The 20,975-nt window shown below is 64.3% G+C and overlaps 1 protein-coding gene across 2 annotated transcripts in view; it reads right to left on the bottom strand.

The window, feature by feature from the left end:
- Positions 1-20,693, bottom strand: part of Gse1 (Gse1 coiled-coil protein) — a 234,180-nt gene extending 213,487 nt beyond the window's left edge. For both annotated transcript variants that reach the window (XM_042671432.1, XM_042671431.1), the window contains exon 1: positions 19,451-20,693. In XM_042671432.1, coding sequence (XP_042527366.1) covers positions 19,451-20,446 — 996 coding nt within the window. In that variant the 5' untranslated portion in view covers positions 20,447-20,693. The remainder of the gene's footprint in view (positions 1-19,450) is intronic.
- Positions 20,694-20,975: the final 282 nt, after the last annotated feature.

The following is a 20,975-nucleotide window of genomic DNA, read 5'->3' on the forward strand; positions in this document are numbered from 1 at the left end:
CTGGGGCTCTCCCCTCCCTCCCTCCCTGGCGCGGCGGCCAGCCCTGCGCCTCTACCCAGCCCTCCCCAAGGCGTCGAGGGAAGACAGGGACTGGCTGCTGAGCCCGGTCTCGTCCACTCACAGAAGCTCCCTCCTGGCTGCAGCCCCACGTGGCCTCCCTGGGCCCGTGTCCCCGCCCCGCCCTCTTCACGAGACACCAGGTCACGGATGCAGACCCCAGACCCGGTCCAGCCTGACCCCATCCTAGCCTTATGACACGTGCAAAGGCCCTGCAGATCCCAGTGGCACTGCTCCAGGGGACACTTCACCCCGCAGAGCGAGCTTCCCTGGTGTGCTGCCCCAACGAAAGGCCATGGTGTGGAGCAAAAGCACACCACCGGCCATGCCGCCACTCCATCTGCCACACCCAACACACACGTGCGATCTCTAGCCAGACCCAGAAAGACAGCAGTACCAGCTCCCGACCTGCAGAGCGGCCCTGGAGCGGCCAGAGCCTCCCAGCTCCTGAGGTGGCCCGAGCCGCCCGCCAGGGCTCTGCAGGGCCGGCCCGAGCTCTCTGCCCCGCAGCCAGCCCTGCGGCGGCCCTTGGTGGTCACACAGCCCCTGCAGGCTCCTCGGGCAGAAAGGTCCTCAAGCCCAGCACCAGCTGCCCGCCGGGGAACCAGAGACACACTCGGGTTCGTGGATGGGACTCCAGCCCGGGGGTGGGAACGGCGCGGCGCTGACAATGGCAGCAGGGAGGCTCATGGGATGGGTGGCGCCGGGGGCCCTCACGGCCGTGGGGGGGGACGTCTCAAGAGCCCCGATGCCCCCGGGAGCGGGCTGCGCTCAAGGGCTTCTCTGGGGCGGCGGGCGCGGGCTGGCAGCGCAGCACAGCACGCCAGACCCGGCTTCATCACAGGAGTCTCTGACGTGCAGACCCCAGAGGCAGAGCAGGCCTTCGTTCACCCTGGGTCTCGTGCCCACAGAGCCAGAGCCGAGGCCTCAGCTCATGACCCGGAAGACATTCCCCACAGCCAGGTAGGCCTGAGGTGGGGACAGGCAGCGGGGACCCACGGAGGGCCTTCAGCCCACGCAGCCTTGAGCCCCGTGGGAAGGAAGTCCTGCCACGAATCACTCCACCCAGGGCAGCCCTGCTAGAGCCTGAGGCCCTGTGGCCATGTCCGGGGTTGGAGGCATTCTGCGTGGAAGGCGCTCCTGTGCAGGGCGGGGGAGGGGGGCTCCCCTCCGTGCCGGCTGCCGGCTGCAGAAGGGCGGTAGGGACAGGGTTCAGGGGCTCCCTGGGCGAGAAGCCAAGGCATACACGAACACCACAGCCGCCAGCCTGTCCCCGTCCTGGGATGCGCGGGCCTGCCAAGAGCCGAGTGGCCAGCAGCGCCAACGCGCCAAGAACCGCGGGGGCCGTAAACAAGTCTTCCCCGCTTGGAGCTGAGGCCCGCGTGGGGCCGGAGAGGAAGGGCGGCCAGCGGGCCCTGGGAGGGGCGTGGAGGACACCGGCCAGCGGGGGGGGGGGGCAGCCCTCGGCCTGGCAGCCTGCAGCTGCACCCCCTCCCCTAAGTGGCACCCGGAGAACAAGTATGAGTGTGGGGAGAGCCCTGGGGCCCAGCCAGCCGGAGGCACCGCAGCTAAGTGAGGCCGGGGAGGCCCAGACCCAGACTCTGCCCCACCAGAGTCTCCACAGCCTCAAGCCAAGTCTGAGCACCTGGGTAGAGGCTGCCGGGATGCCACGGAAGCCCTGATCACCCACAGTGGGGGAGGAAGCTCACACCAGCGGGGCAATGGCAGCCTCCCACGGGCCCCTGATCGAGCTGAAGCCCCCTTCAGTCATGGAGAAAAGGTCCATGCTCAGGGAGCATCGGCCTCCCACTGCTCCTGGCCAGTCCAGTCCAAATCAAGCTCAGACTGCTCTGGCTCTCTCCAGAATGACAAGGCTGTGGTGGCCACAGAAACCACAGAAGGGCTACTGTCCTTCAGTCCACACGGCCTCCACGTCCTTCACGGTCACACTGCTACTTCTAGCTCCCCACTGCGCCCTCTCATCTGCCTCAGGACCTTTGCATGTGCTCCCCCCACACACACACACAGCTGGGATGCTCTTCCCTCCTTGTCCTGGCTTGTTCACGCTGCCCCATCATTCAGCCCCGAGGTCCACAGCCATGGCCCGCAGGAAGCTCCTTGATGCTGCCACAGGCTACTGCCTGTCTTCCCTCTGCCTTTGTTTCCTCTAAGCCTTTACCCAGTGGCACACTCACATTGTGCCACCCTGTCCCTGGCATCCTTCGGGAGTGAGGCAAGGCAGGTCTGGTTTTGCTCAGCCCCCTTCTCTGCGGGGAGTATGCGCAGGAAGGACACACAGCCCTCAGAGAAGTCACTTCAGTGAGGACACACAGCACTCAGGGCTGTCACCCACCTCCTCCCAGGCTCCACCCCCCCCAGGGCTCCCCACCGCGGGAAGCCCAGGAGGGTCACCAGAAAGGGAGAAAGGAGAAGGCTGTGAGGAGCACCGTCTGAGCACAGCGCGCCTGGCCTGCGGTGCCGCCCCGGCAAGGCCCCGCCCTGGGACTTCAGTCCCAACCGTAATTCGCAGCAGGCGAGGGTGGCTTTCATCTCTCCTGGGACCGTGGGGGGACCTGAGGGAGCTAGGACCACAAAGGACGCTGCACTGTTCGGCCACTATCCTTCCGAAACATTCTGAGGGGCTCAGCGTCATCTCCCCCAGAATGCTCCAGGCCAGGAGCTCTGACGGGGGATCCAGGACGCTGAGCGGACGGACACTCGCCCAGGGCTGCGGCGTCCGCCGGGGCCTCAGGGCCCACCCCAAGGTCAGCCTGCTGTGGGGACACCAGTCCCAGGAGGCTGCCGGCCCCACGCATGGCAGCTGCCCTGGGACACAGACATGGCAGTGGCCCGGCAGGTCGGATGGCCACGTGTGCGGACTCCACATAGCCGGGCACACCTGAGGACGCTGCCCAACCACACCGCGGAGCAGGCCGCCCTCCTGGGAGATACCTCGGCGCAAAGCCTGTCCCACAGAGCCTGTCCCGGACAGACAGACGGACGGGCAGGCGGGCTCCATGCACAGGCCGAGGATGGATGTCCAGGCAAGGAAGGCCCCGTGCTGGCCCATGCCTGAGCACCGGCGCCCTGTGGGGAGCAGGTGGGCCATGTTACCAGATTTCACACACAGGAGCTGTGCAGGAGAGGAGCCTGGAGGCTGCTGGGGGGGCGGGGCAGGCCGGGCGGCCGGGCATCAGGATGGAGAGAGCGTGAGCATGCGCACAGCACTGGTCTGTTGGTGGTTTTCAAGGCTCGTGGGATGGAACCCAGGGCCAGGCCCACACTCCACCAGAGCTGCACCCCAGCCTGGGACCACACACCTCTCCCCCTTGCCTCGGAGAGCTGGTCTGTGAAATGGGGGCAGCTCCAGGTCCATCCTTCACATCCCAGTGTCCTCCCACACGGCAATGGGGAGTGGAGGAGGAGACGGAAGAGGGAGAGGGAGGGGAGTAGAGCAGGGGGAGGGGGGGGAGGAAGAGCAAAGAGGGGAGGAGCAGAGGATGGAGAAGAGCAAGGAGGGAGAAGAGGAAGGAGGAAGAGGAGAGAGCAGGAAGAGGCGGGAGTGGAGGGAGGAGGCGGGAGGAGCAGAGGATGGAGCTGGAGGATGGCCATGCAGCCTGCGGCCTGTCCCCAGGGCAGTGGCAGGAAGAGCTGGACCCAGGCTCCCGTCAGCCTGGCGTGGCTCTTCCCTCGTTGGATGGAATGAAACAGGCAGGACAGACCAGAGTGTCTTCTCCAGACTCCTCCCACAGCCTCTGCAGCGGTCAGCAAAGATGTCTGCACACACGTGTGTGCGTGCGCGCGCGTGCACACACACACACACACACAAACACACGCACGCACGCCTGCAGGACTTGGGGGGGAGCGTGGCTCCGCAAGCGTCATCTGTAGCCTGTCCTGGGGGTAAAAAAGACCCATGTGCTGGTGTCCAGCACTGAAATGACTGAAGTTACACCTCCAGCAGGCCAGGCCTGCCTATCAACCCACTGCCGTCTGGGGGCTCAGTGTCGTCCGGAGCTGGCTGTGCTGCTAACCCTTGCCGGCCAGCGGGGGCTGTGTGCCTGTGCCCGCGCCCCTCCCCTGGAGCCAGGCCCCAGGGCCACAGACGTCCAACGAGGCCCTGGGGGCCGCACAACGTCACGGGGCGCAGGGAGCAGCCGCCGCCCCTCTCCAACCACGCCGGCCCAGAGCAGCCCTGGGGTCCAGCTCCTTCCTACACGTGCCAGGATCAGAGCCACACCTGTGGTTCTCCAGCTGGCGAGGGATCTAGATTTGGGGCCCCTGGGTGGGTGAGGCTCCAAATTCCTACCAGACTGTATTTACCTGACGTATTTTCTTGGGGGGCGTGGGGCTGCTTTAGGTTTTTTGCTGTTGTTTTTGGACAAGGCTTCACACTTCTGCCCAGGGGCAGCCTCAGACAACGGACCTCAAGTTCAAGACCTCCAGCCGCGGGCATGGTGGCTGCTATAGTCACATCTAGTGAGGGACTGCCGAGCACGGAGGCAGGTCTGCAGAGGCTGGTGCTGGAAGGCTGCTGTCCCCTGGGGAGGTGGAGCTCAGAGACGGCACAGAACAGGGAGGGCTGAGCCCCCTCTGAGGGGGAAGTTTTCAGTCTGGGAAGCCCACAGGTTCTGCAGACAAAAACGCCACCGCCGCCGCCGGCCCTCAAGCCGCCAAACTGCCCTCCTAACAATGGCTACCATACTCAGTTTTACATTCGATGTGTTTTAGTCACAATAATAATAATAAGCAGAGCCCCGAGTGCAGGTCCTGCCCCACACAAACTGGGTATGCGGCAAAGGAGGTTGGGAGGCCCCCTGGGCACCAGACTGGGGGAGCAAACCAAAGCCCGCTGGAAGACACCCACAAACAGCGGGCATCACCCCCGGGGCTGGGCTGACAGAGGGGGCTTTGGGGGCTAAGGGGAGTACCCCAGGATCCCCGCCCTGAGGAGTGAGAGCCCCAAGAAAGATGAAACTGAACACGCGCTGCGGCCGGCACCAGCGCGGGGAGAGACACGCGGGAGCAAGTACATCTGAAGGTGGAGAGAGGGAGGAGATGGCGGCAGAGCGCAGGGAGCGGCGGAGGAGGGTGACAGGAGGCGCTGAGGGCAGGTGACAGCCCAGCTATTCTTATTCAGGGCACAGGAGAAGAGGTAAAGTCAGGCAAGGCGGGTGATCACACCATCCAGCCCTGCGGAGCTCCTCCCCAGGCCCGTCCTGAGGCCCTGGCTGCAGGAGGCGGGAGGAGCACACACGGGCCAGGGCCGCGGCCACGCCTCCTCTGCCCCCCCCCCCCCCCCGCCTCTGTAGGGGTCTGCCGGGACACTCCGGCTACCTGAGCCCCAGGGGACAAGGGGCACCCTCTGAACACCATGTTCCCACTGCGTATTTTTTTTTTTTTGGTACCTGAGCTCCCTGACTTAGCGTTGAGAGACGGGCAGAGGTGCGAGCGCCAGGTTCCCACCCAAGCGGCGACAGACTGGGTCGGGTGGGAGAAACGCCGGGTGCTCGGGAGGCAAGCGCTCGCCACCTCTCGCGGCTCCACCAATTTGCCAGGGGGAAAATAAACCCGGCAGGCTCGGCTGACCTCTCAGAGTCCCCACGCCTCTGCCCACCGGCAGAGGACTCTCTCCCCTGGGGGAGCCCAGGGCACAGGGGACCGCGCTCTTTGAGGGCGGGCGCCGCAGTGGCCTGTCCTGTGAGCAGCCCCGGTTCCGGGCCCTCCCTTCCGTGCCCACCTGGGGAAGAGGACCGAGGCCAGGCTGGAGGAGGCCACCTTGGAGTGGAGATTCACCCAGGGCACAGTGCTGGCAGGAAGCAGGGCTTGGCTTCTTGCGGGAGAGGCTTATCCGCTACTGCTTGAACCCCAAGACTGTCTTGCACGCTCAGCTCACTCACCAGCCCAACTGACCCGCTACAGCCTCCACCCCAGGTCATCTACCACTTGGAGGACCTGGTCCTTGGCCTCAGGGTGGCAGCCAGGGAGCAGGAGGACCCCCATTTGCCATTGAGACAGCGGCTCCAAGGTGACAGTGGGCAGGTACACAGACACCAGGGCCAGGGGGGGGGGGGCACTGTCCATGGCTCCGCCCTGAGCTGGCTGGCTTTGGGTTTCAGGCCCTGAGCTCCCCAGGCCCCCCACCCCAGTCAGCACCCCAGCAATGGCTCCTCTCCTCTGTCCAGCTGCATCACCAGGCTCCAAGCTTGCTCTCCTGTCAGGCAAGCAGTAGGAGCCACTAAATGATCACTGAAGGGACTGTACACACCCCTCAACGTTGTCAGTTCCCAAGTTCCCCAGGGGCCAGCAGGACCTGGCTGGCATCTCCTGACCAAGCCTCAGTCCATCCATCCTCCATGTGACTCAGCCTCCTCTGGAGCCCAGCTCAGTTACCCCTGAGCATCTCAGAGAAGCCCAGGCCAGGGTGACCTACAAATCCAGTTAAAAATGGATTCCGCTGATCTTAATAAAAGGTCCATTTAGCTTCTGAATGAGGGAAGGCAGTTCCCACAGCCCTGCCCTCTGAACACAGCCCAGCTGCTGTCTCCAGACGCTCTGGGGGCGGGGGCGGGGGCGCTGGCACAGAATAGTAACACCCACTGAGGGACCAGTTGCACAGCCACTGGAAGGCCTGGCCGCCGGGGAAGGGCCGGCCCTCGTTTCTCCCATCAGGAGACCAGGTTCATGATCCAGAAGACTCCCCAAATTCCACATGTGCACAAACACCAAGAGGCCAATGAGCACCGGTCACCCTGTAGTAGAGGGCATCTCCTTATCCTCCACGCATCCCAGGTGCCGGCTGCAAGTGCAGTGCAGGCCCTGACATAGGAGAGGAGCTCCGGCCTGGGCTCTTCCTTGGGAGTGCAGGCTCCAGAGGCCGCTGGTCCCTCCCTCCTGCCCTCCCCCGTGGCAGCCAGTATCTGCAAACATGTGTGTGCATTTCCCTGAGTACCTCCAGATCCAAACCCAGAAATCTGCAGGGCAGAGGGCAGAGGCCTGCTGTCCGAGGTCCCCCAAGCGGAGGCCACTGCCCCCAGCCCCCTCCACCCCGGCCAGCACCGCCCGGGGCCAGCCTCCTCCTTCACCCGCAAGCCATAACCAAAACTCTTTCCTCCATTCGGCCACAGGAGGTGCTGGGCCTGGACACCACACGCCAGGGCTGTGTCCACACAGCACTGGGGGCTGGAGTCTGAATCCAAAATGGACCCAAGCCCGGAGACAAGGACAGCAGCCATCTCTAACGACGTCTCGAGCTGCCCACCTTCCCACCCGGTCACAGCTCAGATGTCCTGCGCCCCGCACGCGCGGAGTGCACCTCCACAGAGATCAGCCCTGCGCACTCACACACCGACCTCAGGGCTGAGTGAGCAGGCCCACGAGGACAGATCAGAAGCACGTGCCCCAGAGCACCCCCGCCCGCCCCCGCGTGATCCCAACTCGTCACTTGACCTCTGTGGGCTCAGGAGGAAGGGAAGCCAGGAGGAGTCTTGCAGCTGCCCCTTCTCCCCCACCACATCCTGTACCCCATTCCTACCAGTGTCCTTTCCTCCTGCCAGCTGTCTGCCTCTCAGAAAGATGCCGTCCCTCCAACAGCGGCTAGCTATTGCCCCAGTGAGTGAAGCTCAAATCCCGCTGCACGTCTAAAACCAAACTTACATTAGGATAAAAAAAAATCAAAGTCTGGCTTAAGTGGCAGAGCACCCCGCCAGCAAAACAAGGCCCTGAGTTAAAACCCAGTACCGCCAATAATAATAACAGGTCATCTGAAATCCCACCAGCCCACAGGGCATCCGTGGCGCGTGCCCTTCCCGTCCATGACCTGTGCCCCACGCCACGAGGCCTCCCTTCCCGGCCTCGGAGCACCCAGGACCCGGGCGGATATCACGCTCTCCACTGGCCCCAGGATGCCAGCCCAGATCCTCTCACAACCCCACGAACCCCACGGCTGACTCCCCTGGAGCGAGCCGAGACCCTGCTTAGCCATCTGGTCTGCTGTTCTCCCAACATATCTGAGCGAGGAAGTCACAGTCATGCCAACACCGAGTCCTGCCCCCTCCCTGGCACACACGGGAAAGGTCCAAAGTCACCCCCCACGCTTCCACAGTTACCTCTGCTCGAAAGCCTGCCAGAACCCCCCACGGTCTCCCTGGTAAGCTCTGGACCCTGAGCCTGGCACCCACAGCCAGCAGGGTCCTGGGGCCTTTCGCCTTGTAGACCGCCATGTGCTGACCTATAGGCATGGCCCCAGGTCAACCTGGGGAGGCCCCATCTTAGGACTCCAGGCTGACAGCTGAACGCTGCCACAGGCCCAGGGTGACCGTGTCCTAAGGAGTCCAGGGCTGGAGCTGGGGCTTGGGGACTGGGGGCCGGAGACTGGGGGCCAGCCCACAGACACACAATCCAAAGAAGCCTGCCTCTCCTTATCCAGTGGAAAGGACACACACACAGCACACTACATACACCACACACACACACAGCACGCATATACTACACACGCACACAAAGCACACACATCACACACACACACACCACATCCACCACATCCACACATCCACCACACATCCACCACATCCACACATACACCACACATGCACACCCAGCACATACACCACACACACCCCATATGCACACACCCCACACATATGCCACACATGCACACACCCACATACACCACACATGCACACACAGCACACATATACCACACATGCACAACACATATACCACACATGCACACACACCCACACCACACATGTACACACAGCACCTATACAGCATACACAGCACACATACCACACACATACACATATACACACATACACCACACATGCACCCAAATCCACATGCACACATAACACACATACACCACATGTGCACACATACACCACACATGCGCACACCCCATACACATACCACACATGCACACATAGTATACATATACCATACACACAGCACACATACACCACAACACATACACCACACATGCACAACACATATATACCACACACCCACACACACCACACATGTAAACACAGCACACATACACCACACACAGCACACATATACCACACATGCACACACCCAAACATATACCACACATGCACATACCCCACATGTCCATATCACACATACACACTACACGTATGTGCATACCACATGCATGCCCACACACTACATATATACGTCACGTATACATCTCACACACACACCATGCACAAACACATACCACACTACACCACATGCATACACTACATATACCACACCATGCAAATCCCACATGCACACACATGTACCACACTACATACAAACCACACACATACACATTCCACAACATATATACACAAACACCACTCACATGCACACGTGTACACACACACATCACTAGAGAAGTAAAACTCATGCGCAGCTCTGCGGGACTCCAGCAGCTGGAGATGGGCAGGGATGTGCAGAGGACAGCGCCGGCACCCGTGCAGTGGTCTCGGCGAGAGGCCCATGTGAGCCTGTCAGCTAAGGCAGAAGTACAAATCACTGCCCTCTGGCAGGGCAGCCCTGACTGGTGGAGGACAGACCGGAGCACCGGCACTCAGCCTCAGATCTAGCCTGCTGAGGCGGGGTTCACAGAGCGAGCGTGTCACGGGCAGAGAGGAGGGAACCAGCAAGGGGACAGCGCACACCAGCTGGCAAACACACAGAAAGTCACAAGTGGGAACAGTGGATATCGCGTACAGTAAGGAGCAACACATAGCCTGGTACTGGTAGTTCATGCCTGTCACCCTAGCTACTCAGGAAGCCAAGATCTGAGGAGCAATGCGCTAAGCCAGCCCGGGCGGGGAAGTCCGTGAGATTCTTATCTCAAAATAAGTCGGAAGTGGAGCTCTGGCTCAAGTGGTAGAACATGAGCCTTGAGCAAAACAGCACAGGGACAGGGCCCAGGAACGGAGGAGATGGAGGGAGGGAGAGAAAGAGGGAGGGAGAAAGGAAGGGAGGGGGAAGAACCAGCAGGAGCAAAACTAACAGTATCCATGCAAATTCTCCATGCTCTAAGTAACACCACCACTGACACATAAAAAGTTCGACACTTAAACCTGTGGTTCTGACAGAATGCCTTTCTTTGGGCACTAGGAACTATTCATCCAGGCATCAGTGGTTTCCACTGGTTATCCAAACTTCTTGGGAGGCTGAGTAGAGGCCAGCCCAGATCGACCTATTTGTAAGATCCCCTGGCCAAGGTACAGTGTGCACAGCAGTGTGCGCACTCATCCTACACTACACGGGGGATGGAGCCCAGCAGTCCCGGGAATCTGACCACAGCAGCGTACCTGTGAGCCCAGCTACACACGAAGCCCAAACGGAGGAGCCCGCGGCTCAGGCACACTCGCCAGGCAGGAAATAGGACCCAGGACTTCTAAAACAGACTTAACAAAAAAAAAAAAAAAAAAGCTTGCGGCTTAAGCCTGTGATCCCAGCTACTCAGGAGGCTGAGATCTGAGGATCACCATTCGAAGCCAGCCCAAGTGGACAAATCTTGAGACCCTTAACCTCCAAGTAACCAGCAAAAAGCTGGATGTAGAACTCTGGCCCAAGTGGTAGAACACCAGCCATGAGTGAAAAAGAAAGAACAAGAGGCCCTGAGTTCAAGCCCCAGTACTGGCATGGCACAAAAAGAAACGTATTAATTAAACGTAACCTTGTTGAGAAAGGGGTTGACAACAATCAATGACCCTGTAGCTGCACTGAGAAGAATCGGGGAGAAGGCCCGGTCACCAGTGCTGGGAGTGGACAGGAGCCGCCAGAGTCCACAGGAGGTGACAAGGAGACAGTACAGAACCCGTGCCACGTCACTCGACCACCGGGGTGAGGTGGCCAAGCCCCGGAAGCAGGAAGGACCGGCGCTGACTGGGGAAGCAGTGAACCCCTGGGCGGCCTCCAGAACGTGACTCAGGAGGAGGCGGCGAGGTTTGTCAACCAGGGCAGAGCTGTGTGTTTTGGCAGCCATGTCTCCCAGAGCGTTTATTTGCTGTGGTTTGAAGACACACACTTACGCCGTTCTTATTGTTTTTTCCTTCACCTCCCCTTTTCTCTGCGACACTGATCTTGCCAACTGCGCCTGGGCCAACTGTGGTGCTTTTCAAGAATGCCCCTCCCAGGCTGGCAAGCGGCCACGGTGCACACGTGTGCACGAAGACCCGGCGGAGGGATGGCCGACAACGCCGACCCCGCTCCTGCTACTGCATGGCACATGCCAGGCGCAGCACCACACGCCCAACTGCCATCCAAGGGCTGCCCGCCACCCGACACGGCCTTAGCAGGCATGAGCCAGCCAAGGAGCAGCCAGGGCAAGACCAGAGGCAGACGCAGACAGGAAAGAGCAGGTGTCGGGAAGGGGGGGGGGGGCAGGTGCAAAAACAGTGACCGTGGTGTGCAGGGAGCCAGACGTGTACATCTTGGGGTTCTCATCTCCCCTTTGGTAACAGCTGATCTTCTCCCCAGAAAAGCATGGGAACCACATGGGAGGACGGGGTATGTACAAGCAGGACGGGTCACTACAATATCCTATTTTATGGTGGGGGGAGGCCTGAAGTTCAGCTGTGGGACTTGAACTCAGGGCCTGGGCACTGACCCTAAGCTTTCTTTGCTCAAGGCTCTACCACTTTAAGCCACAGCACCACTTTCAGTTTTCTGAGAGGTTTATTGGAGATAAGAGTCTCACAGACTTTCCTGCCCAGGCTGGCTTTGAACCGTGATCCTCAGATCTCAGCCTCCTGAGCAGCTAGGATTTTAGTTGTGAGCCTTGGGTGCCTGGCTCCCCTAACTCTTGAGCCTGAGGATCCCTCCTGGGATGAGAATCTGAGGTGCGCGCCAGAGCACCAGAGCAAAGTAGGACAATAGTGAGAGGCAGAAATGAGAAGCAACAGGTCCTGAGCAATCTTCCATGCCACACCCCATGTCACACTCCCCTGGAGCCCCCGGCAGGAGAGGAATGACCACAGAGACAGACAGACAGGGGCAGCACACGCAGGCTTCTCTGCCACCCAAAGACAGCATGGTTTTCCTCCGGCCTATCCACCCTAGCGCCTCTGGATGGACACTGAAGTCTAGGGACAGATGGCACAGGCTGAGGGCACAGAGTGGAAGTATCCCTTTGCCGCTATGCCCCAGAGAAGACAGGCTCTTGACCTTGACAGGCTGGGGACAGAGTCCTGCTGCCAGCCGGGCCCTTGAGCCCGGACTACCATGACTCTTCTTTCTTCCACTGACGTGGTTTTGAGTCCAGACCACTTGGCAGCTGGCTAGCCACATCTCCCGGGAGGCAGGTCCTGGCAGTGTCCCCGGGTGTGGGTGAGGAGCCTGAGGTCAGAGACCTGCGGAGGCCACCGGGAGGAGGTGAGGCAGTGACGTCACCGCAGCGCGGCCAGACCTCCGCCCAGCGGGAGCGGCACAAGCGCTCCGGGAGCCCCCATTTCCCCATCCGCACCCCGGGTCCCCGGGGCCCCATCACGCTGTGTAGCCGAGTCGAGGGACGCAGAGCCTGGCAGAGCGCTGAGGGAGAGCGCATTTTCCATTCCCAGGGAGAAGGGCCCTAGGTTGGCCAGGCTCCCAGCCGGGCAAGGCACACCCCTGAGCCCCCAGAGTGCCTGGGTCCACCCTGCAGCTGCCCCCAGCAGAGGGGGGGGCTGCGCCTGCCCCTCCCGCTGCCCAGCACGCTGGCCCTGCCTTCCTTTGACTGGCCTGATTCCAGCCCCGCTGCTGGGGCCCAGCCAGCTGGTCGCTGCTGCTCAGGCCTAGAGGTGACAGAGGCAGGAGCATCTCAGGGAAGGCACGGTCCTTGGCAGAAGGCCCCCATCCAGGCTCCATGAGTTGACCTTGTCCAGGCACCTCAAGGTCGTCCAGGAGACAGCGGGGACTCAGGAAGCCACTTTTCCCACACGTCGGCTGGGAACCTCACTCACCAGCCTGTCTTGTCAGCACCCAGTGAGCGGCAGCTGTCCCCGCCGGTCCCCAGGGCTGTCATCACCGTCACATGACCATGTTCACCGAGGAGCCCACGGCACGCCCTGCGTCTCCACAGCAGTGGGGAGAAGAGTTGCAGGGAGGTGCGCTGCCTCCAGCCGCATGCCCACAACCCGCACCCTCCACCCACACACCCACGCCCCGCACCCTCCACCCGCACGCCCACGCCCCGCACCCTCCACCCGCACGCCCACAACCTGCACCCTCCACCCGCACCCTCCACCCCCACGCCCACGCCCCGCACCCTCCACCCGCACGCCCACGCCCCGCACCCTCCACCCGCACGCCCACGCCCCGCACCCTCCACCCGCACGCCCACGCCCCACACCCTCCACCCACACACCCACCCCCCGCATCCTCCACCCACACGCCCACGCCCCGCACCCTCCACCCCCACGCCCACGCCCCACACCCTCCACCCGCACCCTCCACCCGCACACCCACAACCTGCACCCTCCACCCGCACCCTCCACCCGCACGCCCACGCCCCGCACCCTCCACCCGCACGCCCACGCCCCGCATCCTCCACCCGCACCCTCCACCCGCACGCCCACAACCTGCACCCTCCACCCGCACCCTCCACCCGCACGCCCACGCCCCCCACCCTCCACCCCCACGCCCACGCCCCGCACACTCCACCCCCACGCCCACGCCCCGCACACTCCACCTACACACCCACGCCCCACACCCTCCACCCGCACGCCCACGCCCCGCACCCCCCACCCGCACGCCCACAACCCGCACCCCCCACCCGCACGCCCACAACCCGCATCCTCCACCCGCACGCCCACAACCCATACCCTCCACCCACACACCCACGCCCCGCACCCTCCACCTGCACGCCCACAACCCGCACCCTCCACCCACACACCCACAACCCATACCCTCCACCCGCACGCCCACGCCCCGCACCCTCCACCCGCACGCACCCCCCACCCACACGCCCACACCCCGCACCCTCCACCCGCACGCCCACAACCCGCACCCTCCACCCGCACGCCCACAACCCGCACCCTCCACCCGCACGCCCACAACCTGCACCCTCCACCCGCACGCCCACGCCCCGCACCCCCCACCCGCACGCCCACAACCCACACCCCCCACCCGCACGCCCACGCCCCGCACCCCCCACCCGCACGCCCACGCCCCACATCCTCCACCCGCACCCTCCACCCGCACGCCCACGCCCCGCACCCCCCACCCGCACGCCCACGCCCCGCACCCCCCACCCGCACGCCCACGCCCCGCACCCCCCACCCGCACGCCCACGCCCCGCACCCCCCACCCGCACGCCCACGCCCCGCACCCCCCCACCCGCACGCCCACAACCCGCACCCCCCACCCGCACGCCCACGCCCCGCACCCCCCACCCGCACGCCCACGCCCCGCACCCCCCACCCGCACGCCCACGCCCCGCACCCCCCACCCGCACGCCCACAACCCGCACCCTCCACCCGCACGCCCACGCCCCACACCCGCATGCCCACGCCCACGCCCCGCACCCACCACCCGCATGCCCACGCCCCACACCCGCACGCCCCGCCCCGCACCCCCCACCCGCACGCCCACGCCCCGCACCCTCCACCCGCACGCCCACGCCCCGCACCCTCCACCCGCACGCCCACGCCCCACACCCTCCACCCGCACGCCCACGCCCCACACCCGCACGCCCACAACCCGCACCCTCCACCCGCACGCCCACAACCCGCACCCGCACGCCCACACCCCCCACCCGCACGCCCACGCCCCGCACCCTCCACCCGCACGCCCACGCCCCGCACCCTCCACCCGCACGCCCACAACCCGCACCCTCCACCCGCACGCCCACAACCCGCACCCTCCACCCACACGCCCACGCCCCACACCCTCCACCCGCACGCCCACAACCCGCACCCTCCACCCGCACGCCCACAACCCGCACCCTCCACCCGCACGCCCACGCCCCGCACCCCCACCCTCACGCCCATGCCCTGAACCCTTCTCTCACACAGGGTGGCATGCAGCACGCAGCAGGACCTCCGTGATGAGCACCCTAACCCGTGGGCTGAGGCCCGGGAGCACCCGTGCTCCACCAGCCCCCGGTGATGCTGGGGATGGGACAGTGTGAACGTGTGTCCCCCTTCCCCCCCCCCCCCGCCGCTGCAGGACAGGGGACAGCTGGCTTCATCCCCAGGGTAGCTCCTCCAGGGTCCCAGGAGGCGACATTGTACAACTGCACAAAAAGGTGACCCAGGCAGACCATCTAGAAGAGGGACAGGGCACCCGGCAGCTGGCACGCAAAGGGACCACACAGCCCAAAGCTGGCACGGAGGTTGATCACACAGATGTTCTCGGGGTGTCAGGCCCCACGCTGCCCTGGGGTACCTCAGGCCCCTTCTGCCCCTTGAGGCGCAAGTGACCCCAGGCGCTGGGGCCCCGTGTGCTGGTGCTGCGGACCACAGGCCAGCACCGTGCCATGCCCGGGAGTCCCCACTTCTGGGTGGGAAGCAGGGCAGGGCGGGGCCTGCAGCAGTCAGCGCTCCACCATCTCCTGCTGGCTCTGTCTGGAGGCTGTGTACAGCATCAGGGCCCCCCCAGGTGCCACCCAACCCCGGGGCACAGGCATCAGCTGGCCCCTGGCCAATCCACACTGCGACGCACCCTGCACCCTGCGTGCCAGGTGATCGGAGACATGGCCACTCCCCCACAGCAGGTGTTTCTGCAAAGGTAACCTCCCTCCCCACCCCACCCCCACCACTGCCGCCAGGGCGCACTGAGCAAGGCAGAACCGCAGGAGGGGCTGAGCAGGGCACAGCAAGCATTTCCAAATGCCCTCAAGCCGCTGAAAACACTAGCCAAGTGGCCTGGGGTCATGGGTCACGGGTCATGGGCCATGGTCACGACCGGAGTCACTCTGGCCTGATCACGTCACTGTCCATGGACACAGCCTTGTGGTGTTTGGGGATTAACGCAGTACAGGAAATTTAAAGCTAAACACCAAAAAAGCTCCCTTTCGCCACTCCCGGCCAATACACCCGGGAGTCCTTCCCCACCCAGGGCTGCCCACAGACATCCCCGGGGAACACAAACCACTGCAGCCCTGAACGCCAGCCACCCTTCCACCCTGCAAAGGTCACATAGTGACCTCGCTGGTGGCAAGTGCATGGAGTCCTCTTCCTGGAAGGCAGAGGTCCTGTCTGCCACTGTCCCCACCAGAGCCCAGGCCTGAGTGACCTAAGATCCTGTCTGTGACCAAAGACTTAGCTCCTCACAGCAGCAACGGACTCAAGGTTGAGAACCCCAGAGATCTAAGCAGAGAAGGGGCAGAGGAGGCTGTTTGGAAGGCCTCTGCCTTCACTTCCGCTTTCCCAGTGGTCTCCAGGTTCAGAACAAGGCATCTGGAAAGTGTATTCCTCCTCGCAGTTAGCCCAGCCCAGCACGCCCCTCCCCTTAGAAGAGGCAGTCTGTGCTTGAGCGAGGCCCAAAGACCACGCTGCCCAGCCACTGCAGAAAGGAGAGTGCCAATGCCAGCCCGGCAGCTTCCAGCAGGCTCTGCCATCCAAGGGGGCCTGACCAGGTGTCCCAGGGGCCTGGACCTGGGCAGAGTGGCCAGGCCTCCGTGGTGAGCGGGGAGCCTGTGGGTGCAGAGCGCCAGGAGTCCGGAGGAGCAGATCTGTAGCTGCCCAACAGGCAAGCAGTGACAGATGCTCCACAGAACTCAGACGCTCGTGGCGGGGAGAGGTGCCAGGCAGCGACATCTCTGGGTCAGGGCTATCTTTCCATGGCTTCACAGTGGAGCGCGTGCCAGGGGCGGGCGGCGGCCCTCCCTGCCCACCCAGGCCCTTCCCCACCCACGCAGTACGCAGGGACGGGGGGGGGGGGGGCCTGCGGGCGCAGCAGTCGGGGACCCGGAGACAGCCTACAGGTAGCTGCCAGCAGCGGCAGCAGTCCAAGGACCCCGGCCCACACCCCCTTCCTCCCTTGCCTTTCTCCTCTGTCTTTTTAAACATTTTCTTTTGCAGGGTTGAAAGCTGATTCACTAATGAGCAAGCACTTAGCAGTGAGCGGCTCGGGAGCCCTAGGAGGTTCTGAAACATGCCGTGTCCCTGCTAAGTGGTTTCCCGCGGCTCCCTCCCACGGAGTTCTCAAACCGCACACAGAGGAAGCGGAACGCGAATGTGGAAGGCAGGCTGGGACGGCCCCTGGCTGAGCCCCCCCCCCCCCCGGCCCCCCCTCCGCGGCGCCCATCCGCACATTCTTGTGAACTTGCTGTGCCGGCCCCTCCCCGAAACACCACCGGTCACGCCTGCCCTGCTTCCCGGACCTGGAACCTCGCCTGGTGCACAACAGGCCCTCCAGAAATACTTGCCGGATGGAATGGGAAAGAGAGAGGGAGAGAGGGAAAGAGGGAGAGGAGGGAAGAAAGGAAGGAGGGAGGGAGGGAGGCCAGAGGCTCGCTCTTCCCATCCGTTACAGCTGCCTGGGAGCACAGCAGCTCCTCGTTCCCGCCACGCAGGGGGCCTGAGCCCTGCAGCGACCCTCCACCCCCCGCCACACAGGCCCGGCCCGGCCCCTCCAGCTGTGGGACCGAGGCCACCCCCAGCCCGTACCACATTTGAAAAGTTGGTCCAGCTCCTCTCCGCCGGGCTCACTTCTTTCCCTCGGCACCGCTGCCCACAGGAGGGGGAGCCGCAGAGCGCGCCCTGCCTCTGCGCCCTGTGCCAACAAAGCCTTCTTGTTTCCCAGGCCAGGCTCCCGCAGGCCCCGGGGTGGGGTGGGGCAGCCCAGGGGCCTGGAGGTCGGGCCAGCCCCAGACACCTCCCAGATGTGACTTGAGTGTCAAAGGCAGGCGTGGATGGGAGGGCCCGCGGGTGGGTCACCTGCTTCAGAAACAAGCGCACAGAAGGCGGCTGCATGTAGGCTGACCCTGCAGCTGCACAGCCCGCTCCCCATCCCCACTACCCTGCCTGAGGGACCTCGGCTTCTAACTGGCCCTACCGGGGTTTGAACTCAGTCTCATGCTGCCTTGAAAAGCCCTCTGCTCCGGAGCCCCATCTTCAGCCTGGTGTCTTCAGTTTCCTCCAGTGGCAGTCCACCAATATCCAGTCACACAGTTCAGCTCTTCCGTGGGGAGACCCCCCCCAGGGTGCGCAGGCTGCCGGGGCGCAGCACCCATCGGCCTCAGCCTCTCATGAAGAACTGCCCACCTTCCACCAGATTCCCCCCCTGCCTGCGGGGGTCCTTGGGGGTCCAGCGGGCCCCACTGCCTGACCTGGGGTGCTTACCTCTCCCCCCACCGTCACCCCATCCTCCCGGCGTCCCCTCAGGCCACGGCGCTGTGTATTTGCTTCCCAGCCAAAGATGCCAACCGAGCAGCCATGATCAGAAGCTGCCAGGAGGTGGGCAGGACTGGAACTAGGACCTGTCCTGCTCCAATCCCGGGCTCCTCCCCCGGGGCTGCACGCTGCGCCCTGGAGGTGGGAACTTCTCCGTTCAACCCAGACCAAGGCCACTGGAGGCCTGAAACCGAGGCGGGAAGGGAAGGAGGCCCAGGCAGCATGTGGAGAGAGCACCCAAGTGGGCAGACACCACTTCGGGGAGGCTGGCAGGCCTCTGTCCCCAACTCTCTCTTACACACCCCCATCACACAGGACAGCAGCCATTCATTCCTCAACAGGCCAGCCCCACGCGCCTGTGGCCCTCTGCGGGCCTCTGCTGGTCACCGGCCAGGCTGTTGGGCGCCGGGGCCAGGGCAGCGACCGCATTCACAAATGTCCCCTCTCCAGCCCCGCGGGGCAGCCCCCACCGCAGCCCTGGAAAAGCCTGATCCAAGTCCCCGGAGCAGCACAGAGGTGGTCGCCCGGAGGAGGAGGGTCACCCCTGGAACAGAAAACCCCTAGATGGACGGAAGTCTGTTCAGACCAGTCACATTCCACAACTGAAAACCTGTGGGTATCTGCTTTGAGGCAACCAGAAAGTCACACGTAAACGTGGTGAACTGGCGTGGAAAACTCTGGAAGAGTGAAGCGGCCTGGAACCACAGCAGAGCAACTCCCCGCCGGTGTGTCTCTACCTGAGCGCAGAGCGACCTCTCTGGGACCGCACGGGTGGCCAGTGTTATCAGGCGGACCGCAGGCGCCCTCCCCCTTCCTCCCATGGACAGATTCCCCTGCAGACACGGCAGCTGCGGCCCCAGCCTGCCGGGCCCCGCAGGACCTCAGGGGAGCACCGGGGACGCCCCAGCTTCGCTCTCCTCCTGCCCCAAGCCTCCTAGGGTGGTGGCGCGGTGACCAACGGAGGGCACCTGCTGCTGGAACACACCCCACAGGCCCCACGAAAGGCCTTGCCGCTCCCTTCCCCGCACACCTGTCGGAGGAACAAGCTAAAATGAGAAGCTGCCGCTTACCTTTGTTGCTGTGGCCGCCGGGGAGCTCCAGCCCGTAGATCCCTGGCGGGCGGTCCCTTGGCCTGCACACACCAGGGTCCCACATTCCACACAGGCACCAATGATCAGCTGCCGCCCGTCGTCCACCAGCAGGCTGTGGCTAGCTCGCAAGGTGTAGAGGAACAAGGGCAGCCTGGCCACCCGCACGGACTTCAGTCCCAGACACCGCTTTTTCTCACGCTGGCAGAAGAAGCAGACGAAGGTCTCCACCTGGTACTGCCGAGACCAGGCGCTGAGGGTGTGGTGTGCGCCTCGCGCCTCGTGCTGCAACCACTGGCCCAGCAGGTCGTGGTAGCAGAGCAGGCAGGTAGCCACCAGCCCGGTGGAGTCGGCCGGCCGGGCCCGTGGGGCAGGCGGGTAGACGGTGAGGAAGGGGAAGAAGGGCTCCTTCTCGCCCAGGCGGCTGGCGGGGTTCACGTTGAGCTGGAACTCCTTCCCGGGGCCCAGCTCGGCCCCGCAGATGTAGCAGACAGACGCCAAGCCCCCGTGGGCAGGGGTGGGCGGCTCGCCGAGGGCCGGGTCCGAGGCGGAGAAGGCCTGGTGGTACCTGCCCAGGAAGCCCTGCACGGAGCTGATGAGCTCCTGGTCTTGGTAGGCTCGGTACAGGGCCCAGATGTCCTCCAGGACGCTGAAGCACTTGGGGCAGCTGCGCACCTCGGAGCGCTTGTTGGGGGCCCGTGCGTTGGGCGGGCAGGGCAGGAGGGCGAGGAAGGGGAAGTGCATGGTGCTCCTGGCGTTCCCGTTGAGGATCCGGGAGGGCACGGCCCGGGCGTCCTGGGTGCAGTCCTCCCCGCAGAGGTAGCAGGCCTCCGGCAGGGCCCCCGGGGGTGGGGCCTCCTCCCTGGGGAGCCGCCCGCCCTTGGAGGCCATGCCGGGCGCGTGGCTGGTCAGGGGCACCACGTAGAGTCGCTGCAGGACGGGCACGTCGGCCAACTCGAAGCTGTGCCACTGCTGCATGAGGGAGGAGAAGCAGCAGGCGCACACCAGGGTGCTGCCCGCCTCGCTGATGGGCTGGGCGCCGGGCGGGGGGCTGTGCAGCCACAGGAAGGGGAAGAAGGGCGCCGGGGCCGGCTTCTCCTGCTTCTGCACGAGGATCTGGCGCAGGGAGGCCGGCGACAGCGCCGAGCCGCAGATGTAGCAGCAGAGGCCCTCTGGCGGCCCGGCCTGGCTCTCCACGAGCGCCCGGGGGACGCGGCCGTCCTTGTCCTTCGCCTCCCCGGAGGCCGGGCGCGGCGGCGGCGGCGGCGCGCCGAGGCCCAACTCCTCCTGCTCCTCCTCCTCTGCTTCCTCCTCCTCCTCCTCCTCCTCCTCCTCCTCCTCCTCCTCGCCGCTGGTGATGTTGACATCGCTGTCGCCCTCGGACCCGCCGCCGCCGGCCCCGGGCGCCCCCGGCGGCCTGCTGGCGGGGGGCTCGGCGGGCTCGTCCGAGGGGGCGCGCTCACCGCCGTCCGGGCGCGCCGCCGGGAGGGGAGGCCCGGGCCACGGG

This window comes from Dipodomys spectabilis, unplaced genomic scaffold (genome assembly GCF_019054845.1).
Source record: "Dipodomys spectabilis isolate Male_0828 unplaced genomic scaffold, ASM1905484v1 ptg000628l, whole genome shotgun sequence".
Lineage (NCBI taxonomy): Eukaryota > Metazoa > Chordata > Mammalia > Rodentia > Heteromyidae > Dipodomys > Dipodomys spectabilis.